Source organism: Dermacentor andersoni, chromosome 4 (assembly GCF_023375885.2).
Source record: "Dermacentor andersoni chromosome 4, qqDerAnde1_hic_scaffold, whole genome shotgun sequence".
Lineage (NCBI taxonomy): Eukaryota > Metazoa > Arthropoda > Arachnida > Ixodida > Ixodidae > Dermacentor > Dermacentor andersoni.
This window is the reverse complement of record NC_092817.1, coordinates 175,671,913-175,689,375: the sequence shown is the minus strand read 5'-3', so window position 1 is coordinate 175,689,375 and position 17,463 is coordinate 175,671,913. Positions and strand designations below refer to the sequence as shown.

The following is a 17,463-nucleotide window of genomic DNA, read 5'->3' as shown; positions in this document are numbered from 1 at the left end:
TCAAATACACGCGGGTCCTAGTCCGGCATGGACCCGCGGCCTGATGCCCGAGCCCGCCAAAAAACGCTTCGAAGGGCCCGGACCGGACCGCGGGCCGGGCCGTCCCGGCCCTGTGCAGTGCTCTGGGTACCCACTGCCACCGCGTCATGTATTAGCCGTTCTTGTTTGTTTGCAGTCACCAAACCTGATGAAGTGCGGATTAAAGGAAATCCTCTCTGGTAATAAAAAAAAGAAGCGCGCGGTTTATCTTTATGGATGGGGAAGACAACGCTAAGAAACAAAATATAACGTGCCCATATGCAATTCAGCATTCGCAAGAACTCTGTGTTAATCCACATAAGCATAATGACAGAATCAATGAATTACCGCTCATCAAGAAGGCGTTTTTGTTTTTATGTACCGCGATGAGCCGATGACTGTTGTATGCGTAGTTTTTTTTTTTTTTTTACAATAAGACATAATAGGTAAATCACTGCGCATGAGAGAAAGGACGACCTCAGAAGCAAGGAACACGGCGCTTGTTTTTTTTTCTGCGGCCGTGCCTATCTAATGAGTTATGCAACTTGCCAGGGAAACTAGCCGGATATTCTATTTTAACAAATATCATGCGCCTCAATTGCAAGGCCGGTATCACTGTCCTTCCACCTTCCGATGATGTTACTAATGACATTTTATGGCACGCACGCTTGTACATAGCAGTGCCGGATGAGGTGGGCCTACTCGTTGCTCCTTCTTGTTTTCCTTCTCCTTTAGTGTGACATTGCACTTTCCTTACTTTTCCGCGTAACTAAGTCCGTACTACGACAAGGTGCTCAGGGAGGCCAAGCACAGCCTGATCTTCCGCAGACCTATCGACATTTTGATGGGGCGAGGAGGATGGGTCGCGCGGCGAGCTTTTCCTCCTTTCTGGCTTGTGCGAGCCGGCTCACAGTCACTTGAATGTGTTGCTATCGCGTGCTGTGGAACGATCTGGAGATGTTTTAGCTCATTCTGCGTGACATTTAACGATGTAATATCATAGCGATGTCATCCAACAACCACTGCGTAGACTTTAGCCGCAGAAGTAGCTATGTTATGCGGGAATTTCTTTAGGCTGCCCAAAAGTGTGTGCATATGTTGTGAACTATATTGGCGGAATCGGTTTTTACTCGACGAAGAGAACCGGCGTCTGTGAATTGCCAGCGTGAGTAGAAAAATCTTCTTGCTATCTGATAGTTTCGCGTGCGAACTGAAAACATAAATGAGCATGCTCGTGTAGGCCAACCCAATGCAGCCCCGAAACATCTAAGCGCCAATCCTTACAAAATATTTGCGTCAGCCACCGGCATCGTTCTCATGCATTTCACGTCTAGTAGGCCGGAAATCACTATGCTTTGTCTACTTTAGCGCGCTGAATGACGCCCATGGCCATGCTCAACAGTGCGATCACTGCGGTTGACAAACCAGCATGATCGATATATATATATATATATATATATATATATATATATATATATATATATATATATATATATATATATATATATATATATATATATATATATATATATATATAGGCTTTGTGTTTCGCCATGCCCTTTTTGCCCTGTAAGGCATAATATCCAAAAGGGATTGCATAAAAAGAATCCAATGGCTATTTGTGTGAACATAACTTCCGTGTGACGGGTGAGTGAATCGTAGGAGATGGGACCAACAACAGTGAAAGGAAAAGGCAACTTCTTCTTTCGCCAAAACAATGACAGAATCATCGTTTGCGTAGCCACGGCGCATCATTGGTGAATGAGCTATAAAGCAAGAACAGACATACAATGCCGCATCTTCCACTGCTTCGGACGCTTTCGCTGCCCGCAGCAGGTCACTGGACAACTCAAGAAATGTGATTTATACTGTGCGATATGCAGTTATTAGTAAAGAAAACGATTTCATTCATGGGCGGGAACGTCGTCTACCAAACGTGGGAGTTGCGCAATGTATCTACACGTAACAATTAAAGCTCTTGTCAAATTAAACAGCGCATCTTCTTCGGTACCATAACGGTATCTACGCAGTTACGATCGTCTTATGTTTCGCAAGTACTCGTTGCTGATAACCCACGCTTTAGAATTGCGATGAGAAAACGGCATTAAATTCATATTCGTGAACCGAATTTTCAGAAATACATAACTGATCTCCGAGGCGCATTGTAGGCTCAAACACGCACTCACACATCGCGCTGGGTGTCCCCCCACCCCCAACGCCAGCAGAAACTCCAGCCATAATGACTTCGATCACTTGAGTACGTCTCACAGAACAGTTTCCTGCTTATAGAAGACGCCACATCATAATAAAGAGACCCCGCGAGCACCAAAATGACCACCAGAAACTGATGCCGAGCGCATATACCTGGCATAGATTAGAATGCGCTCGCCCAAGCCTGCATGCCGACCAGCATGCCACAATGGCGGCGCACATGAGATAACGGTTTATATACGTTGAATTACGGACAACTCATTGCTGCACTATCTGCACCGCAAAAAACTGATGTCATTTGGTGCAGAATTTGTGATAATTTACTACCCTACACCCGTTGCGGCAAATCCCACTAATAAATAAAAAGCCAATCTTTGCATATCGTGGCTGCGACGCATAGTGTAGATAGGAACTTGTGTTTCACCGAATACATTCCCTCACCTGATGCTCCGTTAACTTTGCTATGCACATATGGACAAACGCCCCTACATCCTGAGCGGGGTAGAAGAGAAAGTCATGCACATAGAGGAAAACGACAAGCGCTGGCATTTCCGGAGTTCTGCGCTTCCCTTTGCCCAGCGATTAGCCACCGACCACTGACGAACATACATTGTCATTGTGGTACATTTGACAAGATTCTGTATATATGACTACATCCCTGAAGCAGTGAAAATTGACGACAGAGTACTGGAGGCTTCAAAATTTACTGAAATGTTCCACACGCTGTCGAATGATTCTACATATTTTTCATGTGCTTGTCGTATAATTCTCAGGGGGGTCTATAAAGCAGGGTAACAGATAAAAACAAGCATTTGTCGACAGCTAAACGGAGGTCGGAGTCCATATCTCAATACATTGTAAAAAATCAGGACAAAATAAAACTGCTACTTTGCATATTTCATAAGTATTTATTTTTTCTGTGTTTCTTCCTCAGTTGTTAGGTTTGACCCGTAGCTAAAATTGAAGAATGGGTGAGTTGGCAAGGGACATGCTTGCTAATGCAGTGTACACTTTGTGTGTGCGTTCGATCATATGTTACGTGAATCGATGAGCTTTCCACTCGCAAATTCTACCCCTTATATCGCAGGCGGAAATTCAAGCACGATGTCACCGACACTCAAGAAGGAGGCTACAACGTCAAGTCTCACTGCGAGCCCCGAAGAAACAGGAACCTCTGCGACAATGACCTCTGCGACAAAGACCTCTGCGACAATGACCTCTCCGACAATGACCTCTGCGACAATGACCTCTGCGACAATGACCTCTGCGACAATGACAAGCCCGCCAACCTTCAGCCTTGCCAGCTCGCCGGCAACCACGCCTACCCCGCGTGAGTCCAGGTTCTGTAGGGAGTTAGTTGAAGCAACGCACGTCCGACGTAGTCCTACATGCTACAAAGCAGTGCCGGAAAAATCGTTAGGGTATTTTGCTTTTCGAAGCAATTTTGATAGCAAGGATGTTATGTTGCATACACTTGTCACGTAAATGCGAAAGCGGCTGCGTTTCGTCATGAAACGGGCTGACTCAGTGATAGGCACCATGACTCAGTGAGCTTGCATGCCCACCATTTTACTTGAAGCCTTCGTGAATCTTTTACAACTGCGCCGACCGTGGTTTCTGCCGCTGCTGCTGTATTTAAAAAAATTATGGGCTTTCACGTGCCAAAACCACGATATAATTATGAGGGATGTCGTTGTGGGGTTCTCGGGATTAATCTTGCGAAATACTTCATACACTGGAAAGCATTCACAATGAAGTGGCTTATATGTATACTCAGCTCTAGCCTTCTTTATGTGCTTTTGTCCAGCTCTATTCTCTACAGACTAACGGGGTACCTAAACATCCTCGGTGCAAGGATAACGTACGCCTATATGCGTTCAAGCGCATATTTTCCTTATATATAGGGAAGCTTTCTATGCGTTATTCCTTGGAGGTATTATCCACGGTCGTGTTGGTCACGTGGGTTGCGTGGTGGGGGTCTCGGCGTCATGCCATCTTGTCGGGAACGTCGTAATGGCTACGCTGCAAAACGCTACCACTAACATGTAATTTTTGTAACCTTTATTATTCTGCTTCACAAAAGATTTGCTTCGCATAGACTTCAGGGCGTGCGTTTTATCTTCCTAATATTGCACGTAACCACGTAACATATGCCACGTAACAGTATTTATTCTCATGGAACCAATATTTAATTAATTTCTTTTTGTCAAAAAATATTTCCATGTCTGAAGACGCGCAGCGCGTACAGAAACCTTCAGTGCTAAAGTTCTCAGAATTAGCCTTGGCTTGTTTTCAATCGAAAGAAGTAGGGCGGAAATACAGAATGTGTGCGTTCTCGGGTGCCCAACGTGCCTCTGTCGACGTGCTAAAGGTCGCACTTACAGTGCTTCTACTCGCTGCCAAGCTAAGCACCAGTTTCATCGACATCTTAAGCAGCAGCAAGGGTGAAATTTTTTCTTTCCCACCATCGTGTATGTGCTATTGACGGCCCAGCCGTTATTTAGAAGGTCAACACTCATTGTAGCTTTATTTTTTTTTTTATTTTCGCCTGCCCCAGCCTTCACGTGTGCCTATAGGGCTTTTTTTTTTCAAACCACAGGCAGTATTCTTACATTGGTCAGAAAATTATGACCATACCCAATAGAGGTGCTAAAGTAACTGTGGGAAAATGTGACACCATCATCGTGGCTATATTCTATACTGAATAGCGAAAAGTAGAGAAGGGGCAAGAGTGAGATAGAAACGAAGAGGAAAAGGTAAGGAGGTTATCCAAGGACGTGCCCGGCTAGCTACCCTGCACTTGGGGAGAGGGAAAAGGGTAGAACAGAATAGAAGAGAAAAAGAAAAATAATAGTCAGTCATTCACTGTCAGTCGCAGATGAATCTCCACTGTCACAAGCATTCATACAATCCAGTGTCCTCTCAGAAGCGCAGAAGGGAATTTGTGGCCCTTTGCATGCAAGAATGCATAAGCCATGGCCCAAGGATCTTTTCTTCTGAGAGCACTCTCTTGTCTAGTAGGTATAATGTCGCTTGGAAAGTACGTCGTTGAGTGACAAAGGATGGGAGCTACAGAGCAGGTGCTCTTGAGTGCTGTCGCACCCGCACAAATTGCACGCCGCACTGCTGGCCATTCGTATCAGGAATGAACAGGAATTTCTAAATGGGACGCCCAACCACATGTGACACAGTGAAGTTCTTTCGAGATGGAAGAGTCCACGTGGCAGGCAAAGTCGCAAGTTAGGGCCGAGAGAGTGCAAGCGTTAGTTCATGAAACTTGTTGAAGTCCACAGCAGAAGCGTGATGTGGCGAGCAAACGATTGAAGTGGTCGCGCACCATCAGTTTTTGAAAGTGGTATAGGAACCCGCTGATGTTCTTGGTGAGTCGAACACGCAACTTCATCTGCGCTGTCACTGCCGACACTTCTGTAATGGCTTGGCAACCATTGAAATACAATGTCATGGCCTTTCTCGAGCGCGTTATGATGAGCGTGCCTTATTTCGTACACTAGCTGCTCGTGTAAGCCATGACCTAGAGCAAACTGGAGAGTTTGTAGGGCAGCTTTGAAATCGCAGAAAATGACCCAACGATTTGGTGGCTGCTGGAGCACGTACTTGAGTGCATCTAGAAGAGCCGCAAGTTCTGCTGTTGTGGACGCCGTATTGCGTGAATATTGAAACTCCGATGGAGCAACGTTGTTCCATCGGAGTTTCAATATTGAAGTTTTAATTATTGTGTAGTTATCAATAAAAATTTTAGTGAACTACCATTGTGCTGGCTCAATCAATGTTGTAATTTTGTTGAGTTTCCATTGAATCAAAAATTGTACAACAGATCAACTATGGAAATTCAACAACCATTTTTGTAAGAGACGACTGCTCCGGTATCGAGCTGTTGGAATTGGTGGAGAAGGGGCAAACGAGGCATAACTATTTTAGCCTCCTGGCTGCCGCTCCATTCAGAATGCATCAAAACTAAGTTGCCCAAAAGTGTACCCTAATATACAGCGGCAGCGATTAATAGTTGATCGATTTTTTTGTGTGATTTGGGATCGCTCCTATGAAAGTGCACTCTGCGGCTTCTATTACTTTATTTGCTGCTCAGCTATTTGCATGCTTATTGCAGGATTTCGTAATAGACAAGGTCGGTATTTTACATTCAAACATGGCATTGGCGCTTTTTGGCAACATGTAGCCCTTGCTCCAATTAACTCCAATATTCTTTATCCCACGTTGAAAATTCATGTGTGAGCTAAATTTAAATACTCAGGCAAGTCTCAACTTCGAAATCGTGTTCTTCTAGATATGAAGACATATCAACATTAATGTTCATCGTGAAGGAATTTTTTACTGGAAACGGCAGTGGACTCTGCGATGGTGTTCGTTCCTGCGTGATCTTCTCATGATTTCTCTTTCACGATCGAAAAAAGAAAGGTATATAGAACGTACCGACTTAGCCCGTGAACCTAAGCACAACATTCCAGTTCTCTCATAGAATATACTTGCATATGCATTGACAGACGAATGTGATCTTATGTCGAGCACACCTCATGCAACGCACTGCATAGTTCGATGTCCTTATACTGGTATAGCGCGGACGCTGCGCTTGCGACGTTAGTGAACGCGCGTTGTCGTGTACTCGTTCTTCGGTCTATTGGAATCACCAAAGGCTTTGTGTTTTAAAGGGTTGGTGGCTGTGTTTAAAATAGGTTGTCGCGAGGCGGACTCGACATACTGACAAGAATATCTAGTGTGCTGCGATAAGGTTATGGCAGTACAAGTGTTTTCGAGATGCCCTGTTTGCTGAAATAAATGCTCCCGAAAATGTGGCGTACATAGAAGCGGTATAGGGCACCTTGCGGAGTACTCGGCAGCGGGGCGTGTCTGCCATATAAATGCATGAGTTTCCAGACAAGCATGAGTATGTTGTGGAATTCAAGCTGCGTGCTCTCTCACTTCGCGTGCAAGCTTCTTCGCGTTTTCCTAATGCCTCTCGAAGTCCTTCCAGTGCGACTGAAGTTTGCTTACATGTTTCAGGGTTTAGCGGGGCAATCTTCTTAACGGCGTGTGTAATTCTTTAAACCAACACCAAGGAACCGGCAGCTCGAATTACTTTAGTAGTATGTTGTCTAAGAAATATGGATCGCTGGAGTTGGGCAATTCTTTCGTGCCTTAACCATTTAATATAACTTTACGAAAATCTTAAGATGGAAAAAAAGATGGCGACTCATTGGGGTCATGCAATATATTGCGATTGAAGACCATTTTAAACTAGGAAACCAAAGTGCTAAATATAGACAATGCCATACGCTGCACATAGATACGATTTTGGATTGCGCCCGGTGCTGCCGGCGCCCATAGTCTATCACTGGATTTTCCTGTTATAGTCTTAGTATTAAGCTCCGCGCTTAGTCGCACTAGCTTGTATGCTTTGCGCCTCAGTTTTAAACTCACTGTCGGTAAAAAGGGCAGTATTTTATATTTAGTTTCGTGTTGATCAGCCAACGTGATCCAAGTAGCCTTGCATTACTAACTGGTAGCTTCCATGATGTCATCAATGACTATCACCATATTTCACTGAGTGCAACTTGCACTTTTTCAGGAAATGTTTACTAGTAAATTTCATGCGCGTGCGAAACAATTACAAAGCAATAACTACACTAGCTTAAAGGTATCGTCACTGCATTTGAGCATGCGGCAATCCAATGTCTTCAGGCGTCAGCTGCAACTTTAGCACTGGCGGCGTCCTTTCTGCTCGATTTGTAAGTTGGTAAGGCTGAAATAGTCTGTAAAGTGTTTACGAAAGCGCTATTCTAAGGTATTCCAAGGGTCACGGGTGGCACTGAAGTTGAGGTGCTATGGTCTGCTGATAGTGTTCAGGCGCCCTTTGATATCGAGATAAGTGAGGACCGGTCTACTGCTGCCCCAAATGAAACAATTCTTCTGCCAGCGAAAACAAATCGTCATTGCTTTCTCTCTACCAATTAAAATCTTGTTAGTGAGCAGTCAAAGAAATCGCATTTTTTTCTTTTTTCCTGCGACCATCAGATGGGTATTAGTATCGAGGAAGCTTCTGAACGGATTATTTTCAGAAGAAACTTACAGCAACGAGAAAGAGACTGCTGCATACATTTATCAATTTACTAGATCTGGAATGTACTACAGGTTACAACTGGAATTGTCCTTCGGTGTGGTATTCTTAGTACCATAGGTATATATTAACTGTTACGAGGAAGTCAGAAAGACAAGTAAATTTATTGGTTGAAGGATTAGCAGCCTGTATGCCTCGTATGCAGCGAATGCGCTACTATGCGTCGCACATTGACTGCTTCTTAATATCTCGCCGCAGAGAGACCACTGCCGCCGGGTTCCCTACTGTGCACGCTAAGGGAGGGATTCACAAGGAGCACCATGCAGTTTCCGCCGGATGGCCTGTGCACCATTATAACGTTCTTCAATTTGATCAAGGCTCCCGTGAACACACTGAACCGGACATATAGTGACGACTTCAGTTACTTCTTGGAGACAGCACGCAGCCACCAGGATACTGAGTACGGCATCGGCATCGACTACGAGTGAGAGTCGCACTTCATTTCCTTAATTTCGCTGCACGGATGGTATTTCCTGAAAAAGTGGAGTTACATCAGTTGTTCATCAAATAATGATTATTAGGACGCATTTTATTTGCACTTTAACTTTTATACATTTGTACCAAGCGCTACAACCGCGAATTGGGATTTTCACCTTGTGGAATCGTTGTACATTCTTGGCACAAGTGATAGCATAGTAGTGCGCGGAGCTTCAAAGTACCACGAGGAATCAAGTAAACAGGCCTCAAGAAAGAAGCAAGCAAAAAAAAAAAACGAAATGAAAAAAAGAATATTGGTGGAGCCGCAGCATTCATATGGGGATGGATTACGAGCAAAGCTGTTTAAGCGGCACACATGGGCTGCATGCATTATGAAATCGTACATTCTGTTTTTTTTTTTTTTTTTTCACACGGCACACGCTACGCCAACACAAGCGCCGCAGTGGACACCACACTATCTCCTACGCCTCTGCCGCAACCACTGCTGCAGCCGCGGCGGCACCACCGACGTGCGTGACGTCATAACCACAAAAGCGCTGGCCACGTGCACAGGCGCCGCCGCCAAACTCTTTCCACGTCTCCCTCGAACGGTCGGCTGCACACGCATTCCTGTCCACGATACGGACGCAAGCCGCACAGGATACCTCTTCTCGGAACGTGTGCTGGGGATGCGTACTGGGGCTAGACGCGAACAACTTTGTCAAGAAAGAAAAGTCGGGGCTCACCGAGAGGCTTCTTGGGATCTGAACCCAAACCCACGCATGACGTGCGTGGCTTCCCTACGAATAGACCTATTGCGCGAACATTGATACAGTGAAAATAATACAAGGTCGCTGTGCAAATGGGCCATATTTTAGGCTTCAGGGTATTCCTGAAATGTAGCCTCAATTTCATACATGCGTACATTCGCGCATAATGGAATGTGGAAGGAGTAACCCTTCATTAAATCTGTTTTCCTGAACGCTTTTTAACTGTCGCAGTGCATTAGCGGCCGTGATGCTCTGCCGCTGCGCCCAAGGCATTGGGCTCGATTCCCGTCAGCAGCTGCTGCATTCCTGCATCGTCGCATTGCGGAAACTGCCATGTCAGGCACCTAGTACAAGCTACAAATACAACGCGCGCACGCTCTAAGCTAATGCTGAGCCTCCCTCTACAGTATAGTAGTCCTATTTGTTGCTTTAACGCACGCTACCGAAATGTTCTTGTATTTTTGAGAATACAGGGTTCCACTCATTTAGCACACGCAGGCTCGGCATGACTGCATATTAATGGCAGGAGCGCAAATGGCAAACGCAGGCGCTCTGGTGAAATCGTAGCGCGAGAGGTCTGGTAAAGAGCTCCGGTAAGATAACGTTATCCGAAAGTGGAAATACCCTTTCTCGTTGCATATATATATATATAAATTCGGGAAATGCGGAAAGCTGCATACTGATGAATGACCTTATACCGCTTTGCCTCCTTAGGTTTTGCAGAGACCCCTCCCGCGTCAAATTATTTGTCCGAAGACCCAGCGCCAAGGCGCTTCTCGATGGTTTGTGGGACCAGCGAGTTTACCACTACGGTCAAGTGCACCAGCTCATCCGAGGCCAGGACCTTAAACCTGAAGTCACTGGGAATTTAGCGCGAGGACTGCAGGTCTGTTTCATAAATTCTGTTTTACACTGTTATGCCGCTGTACACTTGAAAAATAACGTCAAGGTTGCAATTTTCGAACAATCTCCTAAGTTTCGGTATACTTCTACCGGCCTTGGAAAGTATAGGAAAACAATGTGCACACAAATGTATGGCAGGCTATCTCTTAAATAGAATATCCTTGCGCAAGCTGCAACTATAAATACTGCCTAGACGTTTACAAATAAAGTTAAACACAAGCTTTTCTGGATACCGGCCCATTCCGGGATAGAAGGGAACGTGAGAGCAGACAGTCTAGTTCGCGAGATCACATACCGAGCTGGAGAGATAGAGCCTCTCGAGAACCCTACAACGGTGGAGCCGACGTGTGCGGAAATATTAAACTACTATAGAGGGCAGAGAATCAAATATCCTCCGCCACACACACTACTTACACAACAGGAAGCAGCCGACTGGAGAAGGCTACAAACCGGAACTTTCTATAATCAACACATACTAAGTAAAATGTACCCGACACAATACAGAAACTCCTGCCCATGGTGCGGAGAAATACCAACTCTTTACCACATAACATGGGAATGTAAGCATAACTACACATTCCATAAACATAAAAACCCGAGTGCGGAGCAATGGGAGGGCCTGCTCACCAGCAGCGAGCTCACCCCCCAAAGGGCAATGGTGCAGCATGCGTGCGAAGTGGCCAGGCTCAGTGGAGCCCTGGAATAGGGGCACACCCGTGCTGAAGAGCCAGGCAGCAAGCGAAAGACGGCTCAGCGCTAAACCCATTGATAGCATCAATAAAGTTTTTCTCTCTTTCTCTCTCTACACATCCTTGTATTATCTACAGGCGTCGAGTGTGCTTCAGAAAAAGGTGGCACTGGTATCACTGCATTGTACGTCATTTCTTGAGGCTTCAAAAGCGCAGCTACTTTGTTGACCTTCAACCGCAAATAACCTTTTTATTTATTATGCAACCCTTGCAAACCGGTGACCTAAAAGTCTACCAAATGATTATTTCTGCTATAAACTCAACGTGGTGGGAATGTTAGGAACACATACGCAAGTACGGTATACGATTGCGGTAACCGTGTTTGTTAAGTTGAACACCTTTCACTATAAGCGCTAGTCTGCGCTGAAATTTGTTTCCCTGTGAGACATATGTGTGACGCTGTTGGGGAAAAGCAGTTCCAGTTGTGCCGTTCCTTTTGAAAGAGCCGGAACGGCAACATCGCTGAAAATCGGAGCGTAGAATAACATCCAGAAATACATCAAAATACAGTCCACCTGCAGTCTTTATGGACAAGTGCGTCTTTGGCTTTTTATTGGTATAGAAAATACAAGGACACTCGTAGGGTTTTAAGGTGACCAAGTGAGAGCTCTTCATTTTCGCCTGTGCTTGCGGGACACCATGCTTCCTCATTTAATTAGTAAGGGAATCGTTACTACAACTTAAAAATTCCATTAATATATCAACCATACTCCCAGTAGCGGCCAACTACACGTACTTTGCTATCGCTGTCCGTACTTCTTCCTGTGTGATAAACTGCGATATCCTTTCGAATAAATAATCAAGCGGCCGCGAAAGTGTCAAATTTTCTAGCAAACGTCTTGTAAACATGAAACCATATCCCAAGTAGGCAATTTGACTTTTTCGTGTTTGCATGTGTTCAAGCGTGCTCATCATGTTCAATGCATTCTAAGGGCAGACAAAAACAATTTTTCAATTTCCCCTGCCTGGTGTAGTGGAATATGCCAGATTCATGTCATTCTGATAGATACGCATCTGAAGATGACACAAACGTTGTTAAAACATGTTGCTTAGAGAATGTAGTCGTAAAACATTTTATTGTAGATATCGATGTCAGCCAATTCTTCATGAAATGCTTCAGCGGAGGGCATACTTGTGCTCTTACATAATTGCCAAAAATGTTATCGCTAGAGCTGAAGTAAGCTTGACTTCGCTGGTTCATTTCGCGCATATTGTTATGCTTACTGCATTTACTGCCTTGTAAGTAAAGTTCACAGTTTGATATGGAAACCTCTAGAGGGGCCAAATGTATCATGAAATGTTCACGGGATGAGACATGGAGAGAAAGTGTATTGTGGGGCTCTTGTTGCACAAAATACACCAAGACTACTAAATGCATGAATGCCAAGAACGAGCTATGCATGCAAGCCAAGTATTAGGCGCCTTTTCGCTTTCGCTGCCGCCATTACTGAAGCTCTGTTGTGCACCACACATTGTTGTTAGTGCCCTTTGGCAAAATGTTTGCTTTTCTGAATTCGCTAGTTAAAACGTGGGCAGTGTGGTGTCGGCAGATGCGGAGACCTTGCGTGAGCAAATATGGTTCTTTGTTTTCCAGTGACCTCCCTATGTTATCGACGTCACTCTCGTGTCATTAACTTTTTTTTAATGTCGTCGTCAACATGCGTCGCAAGGAAGGGTTAGCAAGGGAAAGGGGTTTATGAGATGATGGTGAAGGGTAGCTGATGGCACGAATATTTCAGTATTCCCAAGCAAAAATGCCTCTATTTCGGTTCTAGCGCGTGTTTTGGGCACGCAAAACGCCTATTGCGAAATACCAGTACAGTTTGATGCGCTCACTCGGGTTATCTGACTAGAAAACGAAGAAATACGCATATATTTAGAGGAAGGAAGAGCCACTCTACACCTTAGTGCCCCATTGATCATCATAATCGCAGCGCATACAATCGCGAGAAAATTAGTTGTGTCCGGATATAAGTACGGAAAAAGTGGAAGAAGTGGCGAAATAATTGCTACAAGATCGTATCCACGCCGCCGTCTATTCTGTAGCGCCGTCGTCATTAGAACGGCAACATTTTGCAAGAATTCCGTTGGTGACGGCATCGCTCTTTTATTGCGATAGCAACTACATCGGTGCACTAGGGAAAATTCCGTCGTCGTCGTCGCCTTGAGGTTCCGTAAAAAGGCCAAGTGCGTTATGCGACCGCGTGCCGTACGCTGCAGGTGCACGAGAAAGCGTGCGATGGGGACCTGAGAAGTATGGTGGATTGGCATGCGGCGTCTTCTTAAGGTGTGCGCAGCCGAGGCTGCGATAGAAAAGGGGACGCGTACTCACCTGCCCCCCTTCTCTCCCTCTCCGCGATCACCTCTCTGCTATCCGTCGGGGTGGCGAAGTGCCTTTGGCGCTGCGCTGCTGAGTGCGAGGGCGCGGATGTAATCCCGACCGCGGCGGCCACATCTCGCAGGGAACGATAATGAAAAAGCTCCCTTGCACCGTGCATTGGGTCGCGTTATAGAAGCCCAGGTGCACAAATTATTCCCCAGTCCCCCACTACAGCGTGCCTCATAAGTATATCGTGGTTTTAGCAGGCGAAACCCTAGAATTTAATTTTTTTGACCTCCCTGCTTCCTGCCTTGCGCGTGCGCTCGAGAGAGAGAGAGAGACTGAGCGAGAATGGCAAACACCCTCTAGAGGGTGTTGGAATGGCGCCTCTTTCTTTTCACAATGACAAGTGTGGAGGGGGAGATAAGGGGGCAGCTTAACCAACACCATCTCGACAAGGGAAAGTCTGAGCGCTCGGCGAGTCACATCACGGAGAAGATGCCGGCATCGTGCTCGGGGATACGGGCTGAATGAAGGGATCGCGCCCTTATGGGCAACGTTAACCACAGCGCAGTTCTTTTTTTAGGCATAGTTCAGCAGATGGCCCGCAGAGAACAGAGGGTGTTGCAAGATTACTTTATTTATGTAAAACTATTCACGCGCTGCATTCTTAAAAAGCCCGTTCATAAAAAAGTAAAATGGTTCAACCTTCGGATTAAGAACGAATTTCGGGTAAATGATGATAGGGAGCACGGCTTATATTGAAAAGTCAAAGTGCTGCCCTCTTCTTCAGAGTAGCTTCTTTGCCTTGATTTATCGTCGGCCTCAAAAAGTTTGCCCTTCATGGGACCACAAACGTTCTTCAACAAAATGTTAGAACTGCACCATAGCATATTTGTCATGATAGCTTCACTGGTGTACACTTCTTCACATTCGGGACACATGTATTCATTCCAGTCTAGATTAGGCTCTAAACGAATAATTTCGTTTTTGAGGCATTATTACATACAGTACCGCAGTCCACAGATTTACAACACCTCATATGAGTTTAGCGATGGAGATACAAAACATTCGTGCGCGTATTTACAAACAGCTGCCTTATTCCGCAGAATTCCAGCTTTTCTCTTCTTTGCCTTAGCATTGCCCCCAATATTGTCAGTGATCTTGTGGAAACATGAACGCATGATTTTCTGGCCCCGATTTGTAATTGCTCCAGCAATTGGGCACGCAGCACTTGTTAGGCATATCCTGGCATGAACTTCATCCACATTCCGCGGCAATGAAGGCTTGCCGGACACAGAACCGCAATCGCAGCTCAAGCGCAGAGACTACATGCACGGTTCACGTCGAGAAAAAAAGGGCGCTCGGAAGAATGTCGCAGCATGCCAGGACTTTTCTAATCCCGAAGCTATCCAAGGAGCGGCAGGTTTCCCGGAACTAATCGAATTGTTAACGCCGTCGTCGCCCACTCGGTCTTCCGCGTCTAATTTTCAACACAGGCGCGCCGCTCGTAGCTTCGTAGCACGCTACACGGAACTTGTATGTGGGCCTCCTTTCCGTGACGTATCTCAAGGGGAGATGGTACAGCCAGAAGGCCTTAAGTGCTCTAGAGGGTGTTAGATTAACACGCGTCTCAACTTTTACAGAGCCCCACGGTTGCGCGCGCCCTTTATCTTGGAGGTAATCTGCGGTGGCTGCAATGAATAAGCGACACGAGATCACTGATCCTATATCGCGTGCGCTGTGCTCTCGGGCGCGCCTAATTCGTGGTCACGAGAAAGGCAGCGCGAAGGGTGATCCGCTCGCCACTGCTGCCGCTCTTCAGTAGGACACCGCTGTAAACTGGGAGTGTTCGGCATCATCGAGTGAGATATATTCACCTTTGACCACGCGCGCGCGATACCATCCTTGTTATTATTAATTTTTGTTTAGTGAGCAAATGTTTGCTTCGATTCCTATGACCGATAAAGCTACGAACCTTGCTGCGTGTTGTTTTCAAATACTTTGGGTATCGTTATCAATGCTTCCGCGTTCGGGCGAGACAGCGCGCTTTTTTTACTTCAATATTGAATAATGCAATTGCTTCAGAAAAAAAAAATATTCTACATTAACACCTCTCTTGCGATATTCATACGCTTTCAAAGCGCCTTACGCATGCGGTGTCGCAACTGTGCTCTTAATGCAGATGATCTCCAGTTTGATGAACGACAAGAAGGACAGTGTGCACCGGCCAAGTTACACCATACTCCACTTCCCTCTACTTAAACCAGCATGGTCGCGAATAATTGCCCGGCAAATCAGGTAAGAAATCGATATTTATAGGAACCGTAGCGCACAAACATAAACCTATTTTCGACTGAGCTGCATCGATTAGAGTTACAAAAACGATGGCAGAGAAGTAAACTTCTATATTGATATATTTCCAGGTTACACGTTTATTTATTTAATTGTAAAGTGCCGCCAGAGCGCAGAATAGGGGAGCAAAATACTTCCACGCAGAAATTGAGCTGCTAGTACGTGGTACAGTGTCTGTTACATGTCAGTAATGGAAATAAGACTTCCGAGATACAGAGGTTCTCCTCTCCTTCTAAACAATAGAAAATTGGTTGCCGCGATCATTTGCTTTTAGCGACTCATTGGCTCGTTATTTTTATACAAACACTGTCACACATTCACTTTGCTGGATTACCTGTTAGAATATTTTCAACGTTATGGGCGTAGCTGGCCACGTACCTCCACAGGCACTCGGAAAAGTGAAACCGCAGACGTTCAGAACGCGAATCACACGTGAGACAACATAGTTGGCCTCTTAAAAATGTTACATCCGCTAGTTTAATTCAACAGATTCCAGCGGATCAGGTTATGACGCGTCACAGCAACGCCTTCTAGAGGTAGGATAGATCGGTATATGCGGGTTGTGATTCAAACGGTTCGCGAAACGTATGCGAAGAGGACGCCTCTCCAACGAAGGCGCGGCAACAGTGGTGTAGGCTGCAGGGCAGCATCCACCAATCCTGACGGCTTCGAGAGCGGTGCAATTGAACTGAACGTGCAAAGGAGACAATAGTTTAAACTGAGTGGCTTCGTTTGCTCGCGGTGCCGGGTTTCTTAATGACCGGCGGCATTTCTGCAAGGGTACATTGTTCGGGAGCGCAGAGGGGCCACCCGCGGCGCTCATCAAAAGCTTTTTCACTTTGCGCCGCCCTGTCCTCTCGCGGTTACGGAGGAGGAGGAGGACAGTCGCCTTCAACGTGACTGTCTTACGCCGCTCCACAGGATAAGTATCTAACAAATGAGCTTGTATCGTCAGTGCACCGCCGGACCTCTTTTGCACAAACTTGCCATATGAAGCAGCAAACGTTCACAATTTGGACTCACTCAATTAAGCGCATCATTCTTTTATTAAAGCCTTGCGTTCACGTCTCGACGCCTTGTCTCTTACATACCTGCTGTTTCTTTTTATGCGGATTACTTTATCGCGCTATAAACGGGCGTGTCGAAGCCCCAGCCGGTATTGCACATGGGCTCCATGCTAGGCAAACATTAAAAGCAATAAAAATTTCGGCAATAATTTTGCTTAATACATATGCGTGTACCTTTAATGGGATAGCGATTGTAGAACACTCCAGGCAAGTTATCACCGTTGGCGTCAGGATCGTCGTGTGGTGCCGTGTAATCTCGGAAGTGCGATATATGAGCCTATCGCGCCCTGCACGCCGTGTGCTGTGGACACAAGGAAAAGCGTGGGAGAGAGAGCCGAGACAGAGGGTGGCTTGACGCACGCGGTCTTCCCGCACGCCCAATCCGCGTTTTCCATGGCGCGACTGCGCATGCACAATGCCCTAGCGGATTAGTCGCGAAACGTTTTGGAAGAGTCGCGCGTGCGGCCGCGCGGTCTCATATTTGGGGAAAGTCCCAGAACAA

General features: G+C 45.9%; 1 protein-coding gene across 2 annotated transcripts in view; it reads left to right on the top strand.

Moving 5' to 3' along the window:
• Window positions 1-8,585: 8,585 nt before the first annotated feature.
• LOC129384872 (uncharacterized) overlaps window positions 8,586-17,463 on the top strand; it is a 50,164-nt gene continuing 41,286 nt past the window's right edge. For both annotated transcript variants that reach the window (XM_072287575.1, XM_072287574.1), the window contains exons 1-3: window positions 8,586-8,804; window positions 10,282-10,453; window positions 15,725-15,840. In XM_072287575.1, coding sequence (XP_072143676.1) covers window positions 8,641-8,804; window positions 10,282-10,453; window positions 15,725-15,840 — 452 coding nt within the window. In that variant the 5' untranslated portion in view covers window positions 8,586-8,640. The remainder of the gene's footprint in view (window positions 8,805-10,281; window positions 10,454-15,724; window positions 15,841-17,463) is intronic.